The sequence below is a fragment of the Halichoerus grypus genome, chromosome 7 (assembly GCF_964656455.1).
Source record: "Halichoerus grypus chromosome 7, mHalGry1.hap1.1, whole genome shotgun sequence".
NCBI classification, from domain to species: domain Eukaryota; kingdom Metazoa; phylum Chordata; class Mammalia; order Carnivora; family Phocidae; genus Halichoerus; species Halichoerus grypus.
In genome coordinates this window covers 108066382-108082579 of record NC_135718.1, presented here as the reverse complement: position 1 = coordinate 108082579, position 16198 = coordinate 108066382, and the positions used below count along the sequence as shown (strand labels likewise).

Below are 16198 nucleotides of genomic sequence, written 5' to 3'. Positions count from 1 at the left end.
GGTAGAACATTTAGAATAATAATCCTTGACGTAAGTAAGGACTCTGTAGACTCTGGCTATCAGATTATTACTATTCATCTCTGTACTTTCTGCCACACTTGCCGTGGCGCCTTGCATAGAGTAGGTGATCAACAAATGTGTTAACAAGAAATACTACCCAAGTTTTCAGACATAAAATTACTTTGATCTATGATCTTCATTTGCAAACCCAACAGCCCTAAGAAACCAGATCGTAAGACAAAATAAAGAAAAATTAAGGTGAGGATATTCATGGTAGGAATTTCAGCCAAATGAGGATCTTCTGAGAGATTAAATAGGTCACTTGTGGACACAGGTTACCTAGGAATAAAGACATGGTTGCCCTACCTTCAGTAAGACTGAACTGTAACCTTGGAGCTGGGTTACAAAAGGATTCAGTTATTTTTAATAAATGAAATGAAACTTATCCCAAGAATGATTTAGACTCTATTCTGTACTCAGTGGGAGATACCATCTATGTCTAGGCAACTTGGCATCTCTGACATAGACTTTAAAAACTTAAGATTTTGAATAATGCCAGTATTAGACAATGCCTTGAAATTCAGTAGGTATCTACAAATAAACTTATCCTCAGGCTCCAAGCCTGGTAGAGTATAACAAGCAAATTTTCAGTCTAGTGCTCACTTGACTCTATGAGTCATGATATGAGAATGCTAATTCTTCTAGTGTTGTATTTCTTAGGACTCCTACTGGTAATAATATAATAAGTGTATAAAAACTTCTGAAATTATGAAAATGTTCAAAATTACTTATAAACCTGTACTAATATGATTTTTATATACTTAATAGTAAGTTAAAGATTATACCCTAACAAAATTATAGTCTTTTTAGTGTCTATGAAAGATAACCAAGTTAGAAAAGAATGATTCCACTTACAATGCCCAAGTCCCCTCCCCCTCCTTCCCTAAAGCCATCTAAAAACAAGTTCACTTTTTAATTTTATCAGTGGGAGGGCGCCTGGGTGGCTCAGTTGGTTGGGCGACTGCCTTCGGCTCAGGTCATGATCTTGGAGTCCCGGGATCGAGTCCCGCATCGGGCTCCCTGCTCGGCAGGGAGTCTGCTTCTCCCTCTGACCCTCCCTCCTCTCATGCTCTATCTCATTCTCTCTCTCAAATGAATAAATAAAATCTTTAAAAAATAAAAAAAATAATAATAATTTTATCAGTGGGAGTAATAGTTATTAAGTTGTAATTCTATAGATAATTATAGGAAAGACTTGACAAATGAACTCAAAATTTTAATTTCAATACAGATACCCAAAATATTAATATCATTCCCTAATGCTTTCTTTGAACTATAAATGAAATAGTTATAATGCATATCTTTATAGCAAGTCAATTTAACCTCCCTTGTCTCAGTTTCTTCACTATTAAAATATGAATAATAATAGTATCACTTACCTTATAAAATTGTTAAGAATTAGATAATTTATGTAAAACAGAGTTGGGCATACAGGATTAAGTGCTGAATAAATGTCAGTTACTAAGATTTTTATTATTCTTTTCCTGTTAAGGTTTGCTCAAAAAATTACAAAATGTTTTTACTGAAACATCAACAAGCAGAAATGCCACTGGCAAAGCTGCTGGAATGGGGCGGGGGGGGGGAGGGGAGTCCGACTCTGTTTATGATTAAAATGCAGATCCGTCTAGCTGCTACACATTATTTTTACGGTAAAAGCTCTTAAATAAAGACTATGAACAGGGTAAAGAAATTAATGCAACCCTAGCCCCAGCCTTTTTATATCACAAGTCCTCAAGTGATCTACAGTAAACCAGAAAATTACCATTAAAGAATGTTCGAGGAATTTTAGATATATAAAAAAGAATGAGGGCAAAAAGGATATAAGTGAGGTAACGGAAAATGCAGATGTAATTTTGGCTAAAGAAAAAGCTAGGGCTAGCTGCCATTTGGTCAGAGCTCATTCTCGGGATTCAAAAGAAAGTGACTGAACATGCTTTATTGCTGTTTTAGAATACAATATATAATCTAGTGAGAAGAAGAAGGTAAAGTACTCCATGGTGTATATTATCTACAAATCAAACCAAAGAAAGGAAAAGGGAATAAAAGTCTTGAAATATCAAAAGCCAGTGATATTTTTGGACCATTAGACATTTTTGAGACCCAGTGTCGGAACCTTTTATATGTTTAAGCAAGTAAAACTCTACCAAAGGAGAATAGGAAAACTCATTAATTTCCACAGAGCTGCAGACAGCTTTGGATTTTGTCAAAATTACCTGAATAAAAATGTGGATAAAAACCTAGTATTTTTGAAAAGTATTTGTACACAGGTTAGTAGAAATTTCTAAAACTAAAGTAAAATAGGGACGCCTGGATGGCTCAGTCGGTTAAGTGTCTGCCTTAGGCTCAGGTCATGATTCTAGGGTCCTGGGATTGAGTCCCGCATCAGGATCCCTGCTCAGTGGGGAGCCTGCTTCTCCCTCTCCCTCTGGTGCTCCCCCTGCTTGTGCACACGTGCGCTTTCTCTCTTTCTCTCTGTCAAATAAATAAATAAATAAAATCTTTAGAAAATAAAAAAATAAAGTAAAATAGAGAACTGTATCCTACTAAGAGATCAAGATAGGTTAAAACTACTGAAAAATAAAAGAGGATCAGATGAAATCAGAAGATCATTGTTAGTTTAGGCATGCTTTCTTTAAACATTTCATTAGGTGTGATGAGGACACCACTAACAAGGCCTGGCAATGAAATGTACTACTTCCACGACATAGGAGAGAGAAGAGATTATTCACAAGGTAATGATGTCAATCTGAGCCTCTGGTATTAAAGAGATGTTAACTCCCATAAGGGCAGGGACAAAGTCCGTTTTGTGGCACCAACCATACTGCTGACCAGATACTTGTTGGCCAGCTCATATACCAAAAGAAAACTGGGGTGGGTAGGAAGCTGATGTATACTAAACTGCCTCATTAATAAATCTATTGTATTTAAAACAATAAAGTTACTGGAGCAATGAGAAGAGCCAGAAAGGGATCATTAATTAATTCAACCAATAAATAGTAAGTGCCTACTTTTGTTCTAGATGCTAAGGATAAAGCCTTGAACCAAGAGATAAGAGCTTATACTCTGCCAAGGGAGAGAAAGATGAATGAAACATCATAGTGAAAATAAAATAGTGCTTTTCAGAATCAAGAATGGAGGGGACACGATATTACAGAAGATTATAAGGACAGCTTTTCTTTTCTCAAAAAAAAAAAAAAAGGCCAATTATGAATATCTAACAAATCAAAAATTAAAGTGTGTGTGTGGGGGGGAGGGAGTCTCTTACAAGAGTGAGAGGAGTCACACCTAGACACATCAAAACAATGTACGCATGTACTACAGAAAGGCAGGAGATTTTACAGAAACTTCTTTGCTTCTACTTGATCAAAAGCAATAAAAAGAACTACAACAATTATTTATTTCTGTTGTTTTTAAAATATGCTTTCTTTCCCAGAAAACATCCTAAGCTTGTTAAGCTACTGCTTTTTCCCCAAACTACATGAATAAAGTAGAAATGAGGCTAGGATATGCACACAAAAGAATATTTATTTTTCATACAACTAAATTTTTATTTTTGCACAACATTCTATTTTTCTCTCTCCAGCAAAGCAAAACTTCCCACACCAAATTCTTCAATAAGCCCCTTAAGATTTTTCTCCAATGACAAGAACAAATGAGTGCTGTTAATAATTTTCAGATTTAAAGCAACAATTCTCATATAAAACAATTTTTTCCTTGAGATTTGCCAAACTATTCCTCTCCAGAAATACTGCATCCTTATTCTAAGAATTTTTCACTATATTGTCCAGGCTGACTAATTTTTACCTTGAATGCAAACCAACAGAAGAGACAATTTTTCAAGGGACGATGAGTTGAAAGCCAAGAAAACATTTTTACTTCTTATAATTTAATCCACATTGAATTGTAGATAAATTTGGCAGTATCAAACTAAGAGTTTTGTCAGCATATAAACTGCCACCTCCTTTTTAAAGCTTCTCTAAGAATGGCTGGTTTTGGTCATAATGCTTAGAAGCAAAAACACCCTAAGTTTGGATTCCATCTCTCATGTTAACAAACAGATGATTTGCCTTCACCTTTTCACTGTGTACTAGAGATTCTTTCTGTTGATACACTCTTTCCATAAGAACCTTTGCACCATAAGGGATAAAAGGTGGCATTATGCAAATTTTGTATACTGAGGAGAGATAGTTAAATAGAAGCTACCAGTATGCATAACGAGTACCATCTTTCTGACATCTTCAGGGCAAGTTCTGTCCTATCCAACAGCATCTTGTAAATGTTGACATTTGTGGCAACTGCACTAGTTTCCTAAGAGTGGGAAAGGATTCCGAAAACAAGACAACTTAAATATAAAAACCACAGTCCTCATCAATTTTAAATTAGAATAAAATATGAAAAAAGCAAATATTAACATGACATAAACTGTTGTTTAGTCTTCATTCTTTAAAACACTTCAGTATTAAAGATCAGGAATGAAAAAACAAACCAGCTGCGTAAGATATTAAATCAAGCAGTCAAAAAGTTGTATAAATTGAATATGCTTCACATTTTCTTAGAAAAAGCATGTATATTTTGGAAGATGGAATGCATTTAATCTCAAGGTTTGCTGTACAACAAAACTGTCACTACATTAAAAGGATTATTTTCATGATGGAAACAAACGGAGTCATAATAACTTATCTAACAAACGTTAAGTTTTCCTTTCTCCAGTCTACCAAAAGTATATATTGCCAAATGTTCCACAATTATCTCACAATCTCAGATGCTTATTTACAAACTAGCACCGGGATGAACTATTACATGAAGACTACCAACATTAAAATTATGTAGATGCTAAAAAGTATGTTCTATTTTAACTTCAGTTCTTTGCCATTTTTTCCCCTTTCGGTTTCTAATTCTTGGATAACTCTCAGAAACACGAATCTCATTTCATTAGGCGACATGAAAATTAGAGGATAATCCCAGTAAAAAACTTAGGTTTTCAGTGTGGTGGAATGGCATAGATAATGCTACACCATGCTCACTGGAAGACTAAGTGAGGAGATTATGATAGGTTTAGAGGAAGGAGGAAGGATGACGAAGTTACTTCTAAACACGCTGAATTAGAGTTACCTACAGACATCTCATCCAATTGGTATTTGATATCTAAAATGTTACTAGGCACTGGGAATTGCTAGACAGCTGGATGTACCGGAACTGGTAGGCTAGATCTGGGATTGAACTGGGTGAATTATGGAAGAAGTCTGAATGAGACCACTCCAGAGAGTACAGCATAAGTAAAAGCAGTGCACTGAGACTTTCAGAAGAATAGATGTAAAAAAAAAATGCAGAGAAACAGGACTCAATAAAACAAAAGCCAGAAAGTAAAGGTAAACCAAGAGAATGGTGCTACTCCTGGAAAATTTCAAGAAACAAGTAACTACCATAAACCTCACAAAATTAATATGAGGTTTCAGAAATACCTACCAGACTTTTTTTTTTTTTTAAGATTTTCTTTCTTTATTTGACAGAGGGAGACACAGCGAGAGAGGGAACACAAGAGAGGGAGTGGGAGAGGGAGAAGCAGGCTTCCCACTGAGCAGGGAGCCCGATGTGGGGCTCAATCCCAGGACCCTGGGATCATGACTTGAGCCGAAGGCAGATTCTTAACGACTGAGCCACCCAGGCACCCTCCTATCAAACATTTCAACTAGGACATCAATGGTGACCTTATTGGGAACATTTCTATGACTGAAGAGGGAGACAACCACATGCTGAGCAAAAGAAAACAGCAAGAAAAGGAGAAAGGAATAGGGTACTTTTTTATTAGCTTAGGTAAATAGTGAGAAGGAAGAGTCTGGGGCATGAGAACATATAAAATGAAAGTGAACTGAAGAGAGAAGTAGTCAACCATTGGAGACCAAACTGAAGATACAGGAAAGATAATGGTTCTAATATTTTCTCCAAATCAACTTCTGCACCTCAGTATTTGCCTCATTTGCTTTAACTAACAGGAATATCACTGTGTTTGTTTCAGGTACCAAGGCTGGGAGAAAATAGGTATACTCCCTAATAGACAACAACCTTTCCAGATTCCACTAAATTCCAATCATGCTGGTGGTTTCCTCCCCTTCTCTCTGTTTCTTCTCTACATACATGACAGGGCAAATATGTATGCACACGCACAGACAACTTCAAATCCTGTACTGAAGTCTCTGCTGTGGAAAAATGTAAAGCAGACTCCTGAACTAGACATCATGGCACCAAGATTTATATTCATTTGCTCATTTTCAACAAAAAAGAACCTTTATCTCCTTTTCTAAAAGATGCATAATTGTGGAATTTGAGAAAAACATTTCCGTGAGAAACAAATACGATCACAGAATCAGTCAATTTTGGAAAGAGAATTTAACAGAGACAACTGGAAAGACTTCAGAATGCAGATCGGTCAGTAACTTGGTCTTAGGACTATTAAGTCAAGCCTTCCACCTTCTGGACCTTAATTTTCTAAATTATAAAATAAGTGAATAGAAGAAATCACCATGGTTCCATCCAGCCTAAAGAAGAACATGATTCTGGTCCTTTGTGTGCTATTTCCAGGTAAGGAGAACCAAGGCTCAAAGAAAACAATTCAATGACTTGAAAAGTTAATACAGAAGAGCCATTCTGGAATTGAGGGTTGCTGATTCTCAGTCTAATGTTCTTTAAGTTATAAAAAGTTTATGTTCTTACAGAGTATGAAGATATTGATGATTTTTTAAAAATCCTCTATTCTTCCTCACCCCCAATGACATTTTCAAGAATGGGCATAGCCAAGGCCATGGTGAAAAGTTGAGCACATGCAGAAAGTTTCTCCTAACATCTAGCTTACAGCCTCTCTGATCAGAGTCATGTGTACTATGGCCCTATACTGTTTATCAAAGAAACGACACAGTATTCTGCTTTGTAGTGGCCATTATCCATGCTGTGCTTGGGATAGTCTGCCTTCAACCAGAATGCACAACATTCCCTATTTTCACTGGAATCCTATGATGTTCTACTTCTAGTGAGTTCTTCTCTGAAAAACTAAGGCTGATGCTCTAATGCAGCTGAATGAAAGTATTCTCAATTGCCTCTGTCTCTACTTTGTCTTCTAGTCACTGGTATCATAAAGACCTCAAAGACAACACTGAGACATTTAAACAAGTAACAGATTTCTCAATTACATACAAAAATAGTTACTGTGAAATCCAGTGTGAGTAATTACATGAAGACCATGGAGATAGAGGACAAAAAGGGTTATTAGAAACAACTCTATCATTTGATTACTCTCTGCACAGGATCAAATCAATTTATCTTAATATATGCTAGGCATATATCATATAGAGTACTTTCTGTATTTAAACTTACATGCACATTTTAAAATGGGCCATATGAGACTTCATTCAAACACCTAACAAAGCATTATTCCTTTTTTGTTGAAAATAAACTTATACTGTATTTGGTTAAACACTTCTTAGAATTTATAAGCACTGTAAAATATATAATAAGGAGATAAAGTCTTAGTGAAATGATATATAAAGTACACATTTGGTTGTCTCAGCACTTAGCTAAATTTTCACAGCTGAATAACTTACACCACCCACGAAAACAATACCAACATTCATTGAGACTACTTTTCATAACTCACCCTAAGAGATCTGCCAACTATATAAAATAATAGGAACTCATGATATTGAAAATAAATTCAATAAATCTTTCGATCAATTTCTTTAGTTAATGTTAAATGTTTTTGCAGCATTAAACTTCATTGCACACTATTTCACTCTTTAAAAGCATTACTAAAAGAGCTAAAACGTATTATTTTTCCACTGTCCATCTTTAAGAAAAAATGATAGCCTATGAAAAACCTTAAGGGCAAAAGGCTAATTTAATATGAAAATACATTCCAGGTAACAAGGTAACATATTTCTTTACTCAATTTTTTAAACTTAACAGTCTTGCAGTAATTTCGTTAAAGGATATACACACTTTTAAAATATCTTGGATTTTATGTAAATTACTGATTAATCAAGACAGAACAACTGGGCATAATGAACACACAGTGACATTACTCACCTAAATAGGGAATGCAAGGCGTCATCTTTAAGCTACTTATATAGTCTCTTAGTCTTTTGTAATTATCTTCTTTACTCATTACATATTCTAATTTTTCAAAGGTAGTTTTGTCTTTTCGACTTAGTAACTAAAAAACAAACAGAAAAGTCTAAGTTATTCCAAAATTCCATTTTATTACAGCAAAGACTTGAAGCTATATTTACTACAAATTTAAATTTCAAAGTTATACCTTCTTCAGTTATACTTCACTAGTGTATAAATAAAACAAAATCAGACATGTCTATTAAAATAATAACCCCAGGGGTGCCTGGGTGGCACAGTCAGTTAAGCGACCAACTCTTGGTTTTAGCTCAGGTCATGATCTCAGCACCATGATCGAGCCCTGCATCGGGCTCTGTGCTCAGCACAGAGTCTGCTTGAGATTTTCTCTTTCTATCCCTCTGCCCCTCCCACTCGTGCTGTCTGTAAAAATAAATAAATCCACATTTTATAAAATATAATATCCTTTGTTGTACATAAAATCATTAACTAAGGAGTAAATAATAATACATTATTTCTCATCTTCACTATTTTATTTTTAAATTTTTTAAAAGATTTATTAATTTGTCAGAGAGAGAAAGAGAGAGCACAAGCAGGGGGAGCAGTAGAAAGAGGGAGAAGCAGACTCCCCGCTGAGCAGGGAGCCCGACGCGGGACTCGATCCCGGGACTCCAGGATCATGACCTGAGCCGAAGGCAGTCGCTTAACCAACTGAGCCACCCAGGCGCCCTCATCTTCACTATTTTAAATGGTTGAACAATTTTTGTTGATCATTTTCCTAACTTAAAATAATCACATATTCATATCCAGCTCAAACGTCCAAATATTTTAATACACTGTCCCCTGCCTCCTCAAAGATAAAGATCATTCTTGCATAATCATTAAGAGATAAATACTGAATTTTGTGGTTTCAGTAACAATTTTTCTTGGCTAGTCCTAACAATAACCATAAAACTGTGATTCACATTTTTGGATTTTTAACAAGACATTTTTTCTTTGATCCTGTTCATCAGTGCTATATCACATACAGTTGAACAATCAACAGAAATTGTTTTAGGAAGATTAAGGGGTAGATTTGCAGTGACTGTCCTTTGAGGAAAATGAAGACAATCAAGGGGAATAAAAGAAAAGTAAGGTCAATTACCCAAAATGGTATTAACTACGTGTTATTTCTTGTGTTATTGATTTCAGCCATTCTGACAGGTGTGATACCTCATTGTGGTTTTGATGTGCATTTCCCCAGTGATCAGTGATGTTGAGCAACTTTTCATGTTGGCTGTCTGCACGTCTTCTTTGGAAAAAGGTCTATTCAGGTCCTCTGCCCATTTTTAAATTGGATTTTTTTTGCTGTTGAGTTGTATAAGTTCTTTATATATTTTGGATATTAATCCCTTCTCAGAACTATCATTTATAAATATATTCTTCCATTCAATAGGCTTTTTATTTTGTTGATGGTTTCCTTTGCTGTACAGAAACCTTTTATTTTGGTATAGTCCAAAAAGCTTAATTTTGTGTTTGTTTCCTTTGCCAAGGAGACATATCTAGAAAAATGTTCCTACAGCTGATGCAAAAGAAATTACTGCCTATATTTTCTTTTAGGAATTTTATGGTTTCAGGTCTCACATTTAATCCATTTTGAGTTTATTTTTGTGTATGGTATAAGAAAGCGGTACAATTTCATTCTTTTACATGCAGCTGTCCAGTTTTCCCAACAACATTTGTTGAAGAGAGTGTCTTTTTCCCATTGTATATTCTTGCCTCCTCTGTCTTAGATTAATTGGCTATACAAGCATAGGTTTATTTCTGGACCTTATTCTGTTCCATTGATCTATGTGCCTATTTTTGTGCCAGTAACATATGTTTTGATTACTACAGCTTTGTAGTATATCTTGAAATCTGGGATTGTGATGCCTCCAGCTTTGTTGTTCTTTTTTCAAGAATGCTTTGACTATTTGGGGTCTTTTATGGTTCCATACAAATTTTAGGATTATTTGTTCTAGTTCTGGTAAAAATGCTATTGGTATTTTGTGTTGGCAAGGATGTGGAGAAGAAGGAGTCCTCATGCACTGTTGGTGGGAATGGAAATTGGTGCAGCCACTGTGACATGGTATGAAAGTTCCTCAAAAAATTAAAAATCGAATTACTATATGATCCAGTAATTCCACTACTGGGCATTTAACCAACGAAAATGAAAAAACTAATTTGAAAAGATATATGCACTCCTTAAACATGTTTATTGCAGCATTATTTACAGTAGCTGAGTATGGAAACAACCCTGACAGATGAATGGGTAAAGAAGATGTGGTATATATAGCTATACAATGGCATATTACTCAGTCATAAAAAAGAATGAGATCTTGACATCTGCAATAGCATGGATGGACCTAGAGTGTATAATGCTAAGTGAAATAAGTCAAATAAAAGAAAGACAAGTATCATATGATTTCACTCATGTGTGGAATTTAAGAAACAAATGAACAAAGAAAAAAAGAGACCAAAACAAACAAACAAAAATCCTAAAAAAAACAAAACCAGACTCTTAAATATAGAGAACAAACTGGTGGTTGCTAGGGGAGATGGGGGGGAATGGATGAAATAGAGGGAATTAAGAGAACATTTATCTTGATGAGCACTGAGAAATGTAAAGAATTGTTGAATCACTATATTGTACATCTGAAACTAATATAACACTGTATGTTAATTATACTTGAATTAAAAAAGGATATTTAAAAATATTAATTAAAAAATTCAGAAAATATGTTTTTAAGTATTTCAAAGACTCTGGAAAAACGTATTTTTTTCTTTAAACATATAGTTACTATTTCATTATGATGTAACAAACTTCACTTCATGTCATAAAATGTCATTTTTTTAACACACAAAATACACCCACCTATAATATGCTCATCTAATTCTATGAGGTTAACAGAAAATCTGAAGATTAATTTAGAGATGAGGAGACAGAGATTCAAAGTTGATCACAGGATTAGCAAGAAGCAGAACATACTAATACTCTCTCAGTTATCCACCCACAAAGGCACAGGTCCCTGTTTTTCAGTGTCTCAGTTTGGTTCTGGAGATAAGGAATATTCTGATGCCAAATCCACTACTCTTTATATATAGTATTACAAGGAGTACAACTGGGATTCATGTTGGAATTTATTTTTTCATGGGCTCCAAGATGCAGATTATTTTCAGATAATCTTTATCAGAAAAATGTCTGATCAGTATTCCTCCCTCTTTAAAACAAAAGATTTTAAGAAGTCTTTTGTTTTAATATTTTAGGTAGTCCATGGTCTAAAACAGCAGTTGCATAATCTTTTGCTTGGCCCAGCTTCAACATACTTATTAGCATTTTCAAGATCAGGTACAAATCTCTGCTGCTACCTGTAAGTCCAACTATCCCTTTCTCTCCCACCTAACAGAGTATTTGGATGTGGAAAATACAGTGATGTGACATAGCAGGGGTAACAATAAACCTGTTCTTTTTTTCTTAATCCTTCAAAAACTTTGGTTCAATATCAGGAGAAACACAACTGATTTTACCACATCTGAAACACAAAACTGTAGTAAAGAACTACATGGTCTAATATGTATAAAAAGGGGCGCCTGGGTGGCTCAGTTGGTTAAGCGTCTGCCTTTGGCTCAGGTCATGATCTCAGGGTCCTGGGATCGAGCCCTGCGTCGGGCTCCCAGCTCGGTGGGGAGTCTGCTTCTCCCTCTCCCTCAGCCCCTGCCCCCTGCTTGTGCCTCTCTCTTGTGCTCTCTTTCTCTTTCTCAAATAAATAAAATCTTAAAAAAATACTATGTATAAAAATAACTTACATTTTGGAATTTTCACAATAATCAATAACCAGATTAAAAGGATTCAGTCTGGTGTGGGATAGCAGAGACTTGTTTCAGGAAGACTATTTACAGGAAGAGTATGGACAAAATAATTAATTAGATGTTAAAATAAGGTGTTTCCAATGATAGCTCAGAAACTCATCCAAAGCCCATGTACCAAAGCTATTATCTAAGAAGTCCTGATTTTCTTTTTCTCCTTTTCAAATCTTTTTCTGATGTTCCTAATGTTATCCCTATGATGTTACTTCACTATACTCTTCCCTCCAAAAAAGGGGAAAACAAAGTGGTTCACAAAGTTCCAACTCTCCATGTTTTAGGCACCACACTCTTCCTCTGGCTAAGAGCATGACAACCAGGGGCAAAGCTCTTCACATGTTCACTGGTGCATGAATGTGGGAACTCCAAATGTTCCTGGCCAGATCTCTACACCATGTTACCATAACAATCTACTTTGGGAAAATTTGAATGAATCCCTGTTCATGTCAGTCACCATATGAAATACAAGATTCCCAGATCACCCCTCATCACCTTGATTTGTATCCTCATAAATATGTACAAATGTGTTCATTTGCATAAATAAGTTATTTATCTTGAACCTTGGATGCAGATTAATTATAATCTTTTGTTCATGACACTCAATTATCATTAGTCCCTGATATGGCTTTCTTGTTAAATTGATTTATTCTTAAATTTTGTGACAAATACACATGCATTAATTTTCCTACCTAAGAACCATACACCAATAATACATCTACATATGCGCTCCTTTCATATCCAATTCCCTTGACTTTCTTTTTTTTAAAGATTTTATTTTTTGAGAGAGAGAGAGCACAAGCGGGGGTGGGGGGGAAGCCGGATGTGGGGCTCAATCCCACGACCCAGAGATCACAACCTGAGCCAAAGGCAAATGCTTAACTAACTGAGCCACCAGGCACCCCACCCTCCTTGACTCTCTTTAAGTGTCCAGTAATCTCCCTCCCAAATTTTGTGTTTATCATTCTCTTAAATTTTCATTTTTGACTAAAGAATATCATACTATTTTTATTTTTTTATTTTTTTAAAGATTTTATTTATTTATTTGACAGAGAGAGACAGCGAGAGAGGGAACACAAGCAGGGGGAGTGGGAGAGGGAGAAGCAGGCTCCCCACTGAGCAGGGAGCCCGATGCGGGGCTCGATCCCAGGACCCTGAGATCATGACCTGAACCGAAGGCAGACACTTAACGACTGAGCCACCCAGGTGCCCCTATCATACTATTTTTAATCTTTGGCTTTATTCATTCAATGTTCTGACACTGAAGTTTTTTTTTTTTTAATTTTATTTATTTATTTGACAGAGAAAGAGACAGCGAGAGAGGCAACATAATAAGCAGGGGGAGTGGGAGAGGGAGAAGCAGGCTTCCCGCCGAGCAGGGAGCCCGATGCAGGGCTCGATCCCAGGACCCTGTGATCATGACCTGAGCCGAAGGCAGACACTTAATGACTGAGCCACCCAGGCGCCCCTGAAGTTTCATCCATAATGTTGTGTGTGGCTGTAGTTCACTCATTTTCACTGCTTCCCTATACATGTCTTCTTCTCTGAAGTACTATCATAATGCCTACTTTTCTATTTTTCTTATTTTTTCTTTTTTCTTTGTAAAATACGTATGTATGTATATATGTGTATATATATGTATATTCTAGATGTAAATTCTTGATCAGTTACAACTGCTTCACATTATCTTCCCCCATCATTCTGGGGTTTCTTTTCAATTTTCTTTAAAATATCTTTTGATGGGGGCACCTGAGTGGCTCAGTCGGTTAAGCGTCTGCCTTCGGCTCAGGTCATGATCCCAGGGTCCTGGGATCGAGCCCCACATCGGGCTCCCTGCTCTGTGGGAAGCCTGCTTCTCCCTCTCCCGCTTCCCCGCTTGTGTTCCCTCTCTCTCTGTCTCTCTGTCAAATGAATAAATAAAATCTTTAATAAATAAATAAATAAAAGCCTTTAAAAAAAAAAATAAATAAAATATCTTTTGATGAACAGAAATTCTTACTTTAATGTGGTAAAATTTTTTCATCTTTTCTTTCATTGTTTGAGGTTTTTGTATCTTATCTGAAATACCCTTACAGATTCCAAGTTGGAATCTATTCATACCAAGCCAGAGAGATATTAAGCTATTTTTCTCTTATAAAAGCTTCCCAATTTTTCATTTCACATAAGTCTTTAATTCATCTAACAATGACTTCTGAGGCTTCATTTTTTCCCCAAACTGATAACTTATTTCCCAGCTCCAATTAATAAACAGCCCGTCATTTCTCCACTGATTTACAATGCCACACTGTCATGTATCAGAGTTCTATAAAATCAATTATCTAGTTTTGGGTTCTTTATTCTGTTCCACTGTCTACATGGGCATGTCTACACCTGCACTAACTGTACATTACCTAAATAATACAATACATCTTGATATCTGTTAGGGCAAGTGTCCAAGTCTCCAACCCCATTTTCTTCTTCAGAAATAACTTGGGCTATCCTGACCCTTTACATTTCCATGTAAATTTTATAAGCAATCTTGTCCCAGACTGGGACTTTGATTCAAGGTGCATATCATCTCTACATACATTTGGGGAGAACTGGCATCTTTAAACTTTCCTATCCATGACTAAGGGATATTGTTCCATCTATTTAGTTCTTCTTTAATGACTTCCTGTAAAGTTTTATAGTTCTCTGCATGTAAGTCTTGCATATACTTAAGGGTTGGTATTACAAATACACGGCAAAGAAAAAGAGAACCCAGCCCTTAGCCTTGAAAAAAAAAAAAAAAAAAACACCTGTAAGGAAGAAGCTAATCAGTTAAATCACCTGTCATGGTCCTACTCTGGACCACTCACTCTGGGGATGGGCAATGTTTCATGGACTATACTTGGTCGGGTTTAAACCAAAGGCAAATTAAAGTATTCTGAGACCACTATTTGGGAAAAAAAAAAAAGGTCTTGCTTGTATTATTCCATTTATTATTTGCTATTATATTTCTTTTATTGATATTGTAAATGGTGTCAAGTGATATTTTCAAATTGCTTCAAATACAATTGATTTTGTGTATTGTTTGTATATTCAGTCACCTTAATAGACCCTGTTTTTTTTAATTGTGGTAAAATATACATAACATTCACCATTTAACCATTTTCAAGTGTACACTTTATTCAAACAACCATCACCACCAACCATGCATGGATAGAACTCTTTTCATTTTCCCAAACTGAAACTCCACACCCACTGTACAATAACTCCTATTCTCCCCTCCTTTTGGCCCCTAGCAACCATCTTCTATTTTCTGTCTCTATGAATTTGACTACTCTTGGTACCTCATATAAACAGAAACATACAGTATCTGTCCTTTTATGTCTGGCTAATTTCACCTAGTATAACGTCTTCAAGATTCATCCATGGTGTAACATGTCAGAATTTCATTCCTTTTTAATGCTAAATAATATTCCACTCGATGTGTATACATTTTGTATATCCATTCATAGACCGTTTACACCTTTCCAACTGTACCTTCTGGGTCTCATGGCCCATCCTCTGCATAAGCCCCATCCTTAACCTTTTCTTTAAGCCTTCTCTTTCTTTTTTTGTAACATGAGCCTAGATTTGAGTTGGGTGCAATCCTGGCTCCTTGCTCTTCACAATTCTTTCCTCTCTACCATCCTCCAGCTTCTACTAAGTTCAAGCACTAGATCAATGCTGTCTGATTGAATTTTGTGTGATGAAAATGATCTATGTCTGTGCTGCCCAATACAATGTCCACTAGCCACACATGACTACTGAGTACTGGCAACATGGCTAGTATGAGTGAGGAACTAAATTTTAAGTTTAATTTGAATGATTTAAATTTAATACCCACATGTGGCTAGTGGTTACCATACTGGACAAGAGAGCACTAGATTATATCACTTATGTTTCTGTCATTAACAGAGCTACTAGTCATTTTTCCCATTGTATCTTAAAGGTGTTGGTAGTTGGAGAAAGAGTCCAAAAACCAACATTATTTTCCTATCTTGGTGACTGTTATCTTCACATAGATGATACTCTTACTACCCTGGTATCTCAGTTCCTTGACTTCTCTTCCATTCAATGATCTTACCTTTTACCACTCTCAGCCTCTACTACTCCCTTGGTTATCCTGAATCCAGTAAGT

At 35.8% G+C, this 16198-nt stretch overlaps 1 protein-coding gene across 3 annotated transcripts in view; it reads right to left on the bottom strand.

Moving 5' to 3' along the window:
* Window positions 1-16198, bottom strand: part of RALGPS2 (Ral GEF with PH domain and SH3 binding motif 2) — a 157570-nt gene that overhangs the window by 66563 nt on the left and 74809 nt on the right. For all 3 annotated transcript variants that reach the window (XR_013449853.1, XM_036120919.2, XM_036120922.2), the window contains exon 8: window positions 8137-8263. Coding sequence is in view for 2 of the 3 variants with exons in the window: in XM_036120919.2 (XP_035976812.1) it covers window positions 8137-8263 (127 nt within the window). In the remaining variant the exon portion in view is untranslated. The remainder of the gene's footprint in view (window positions 1-8136; window positions 8264-16198) is intronic.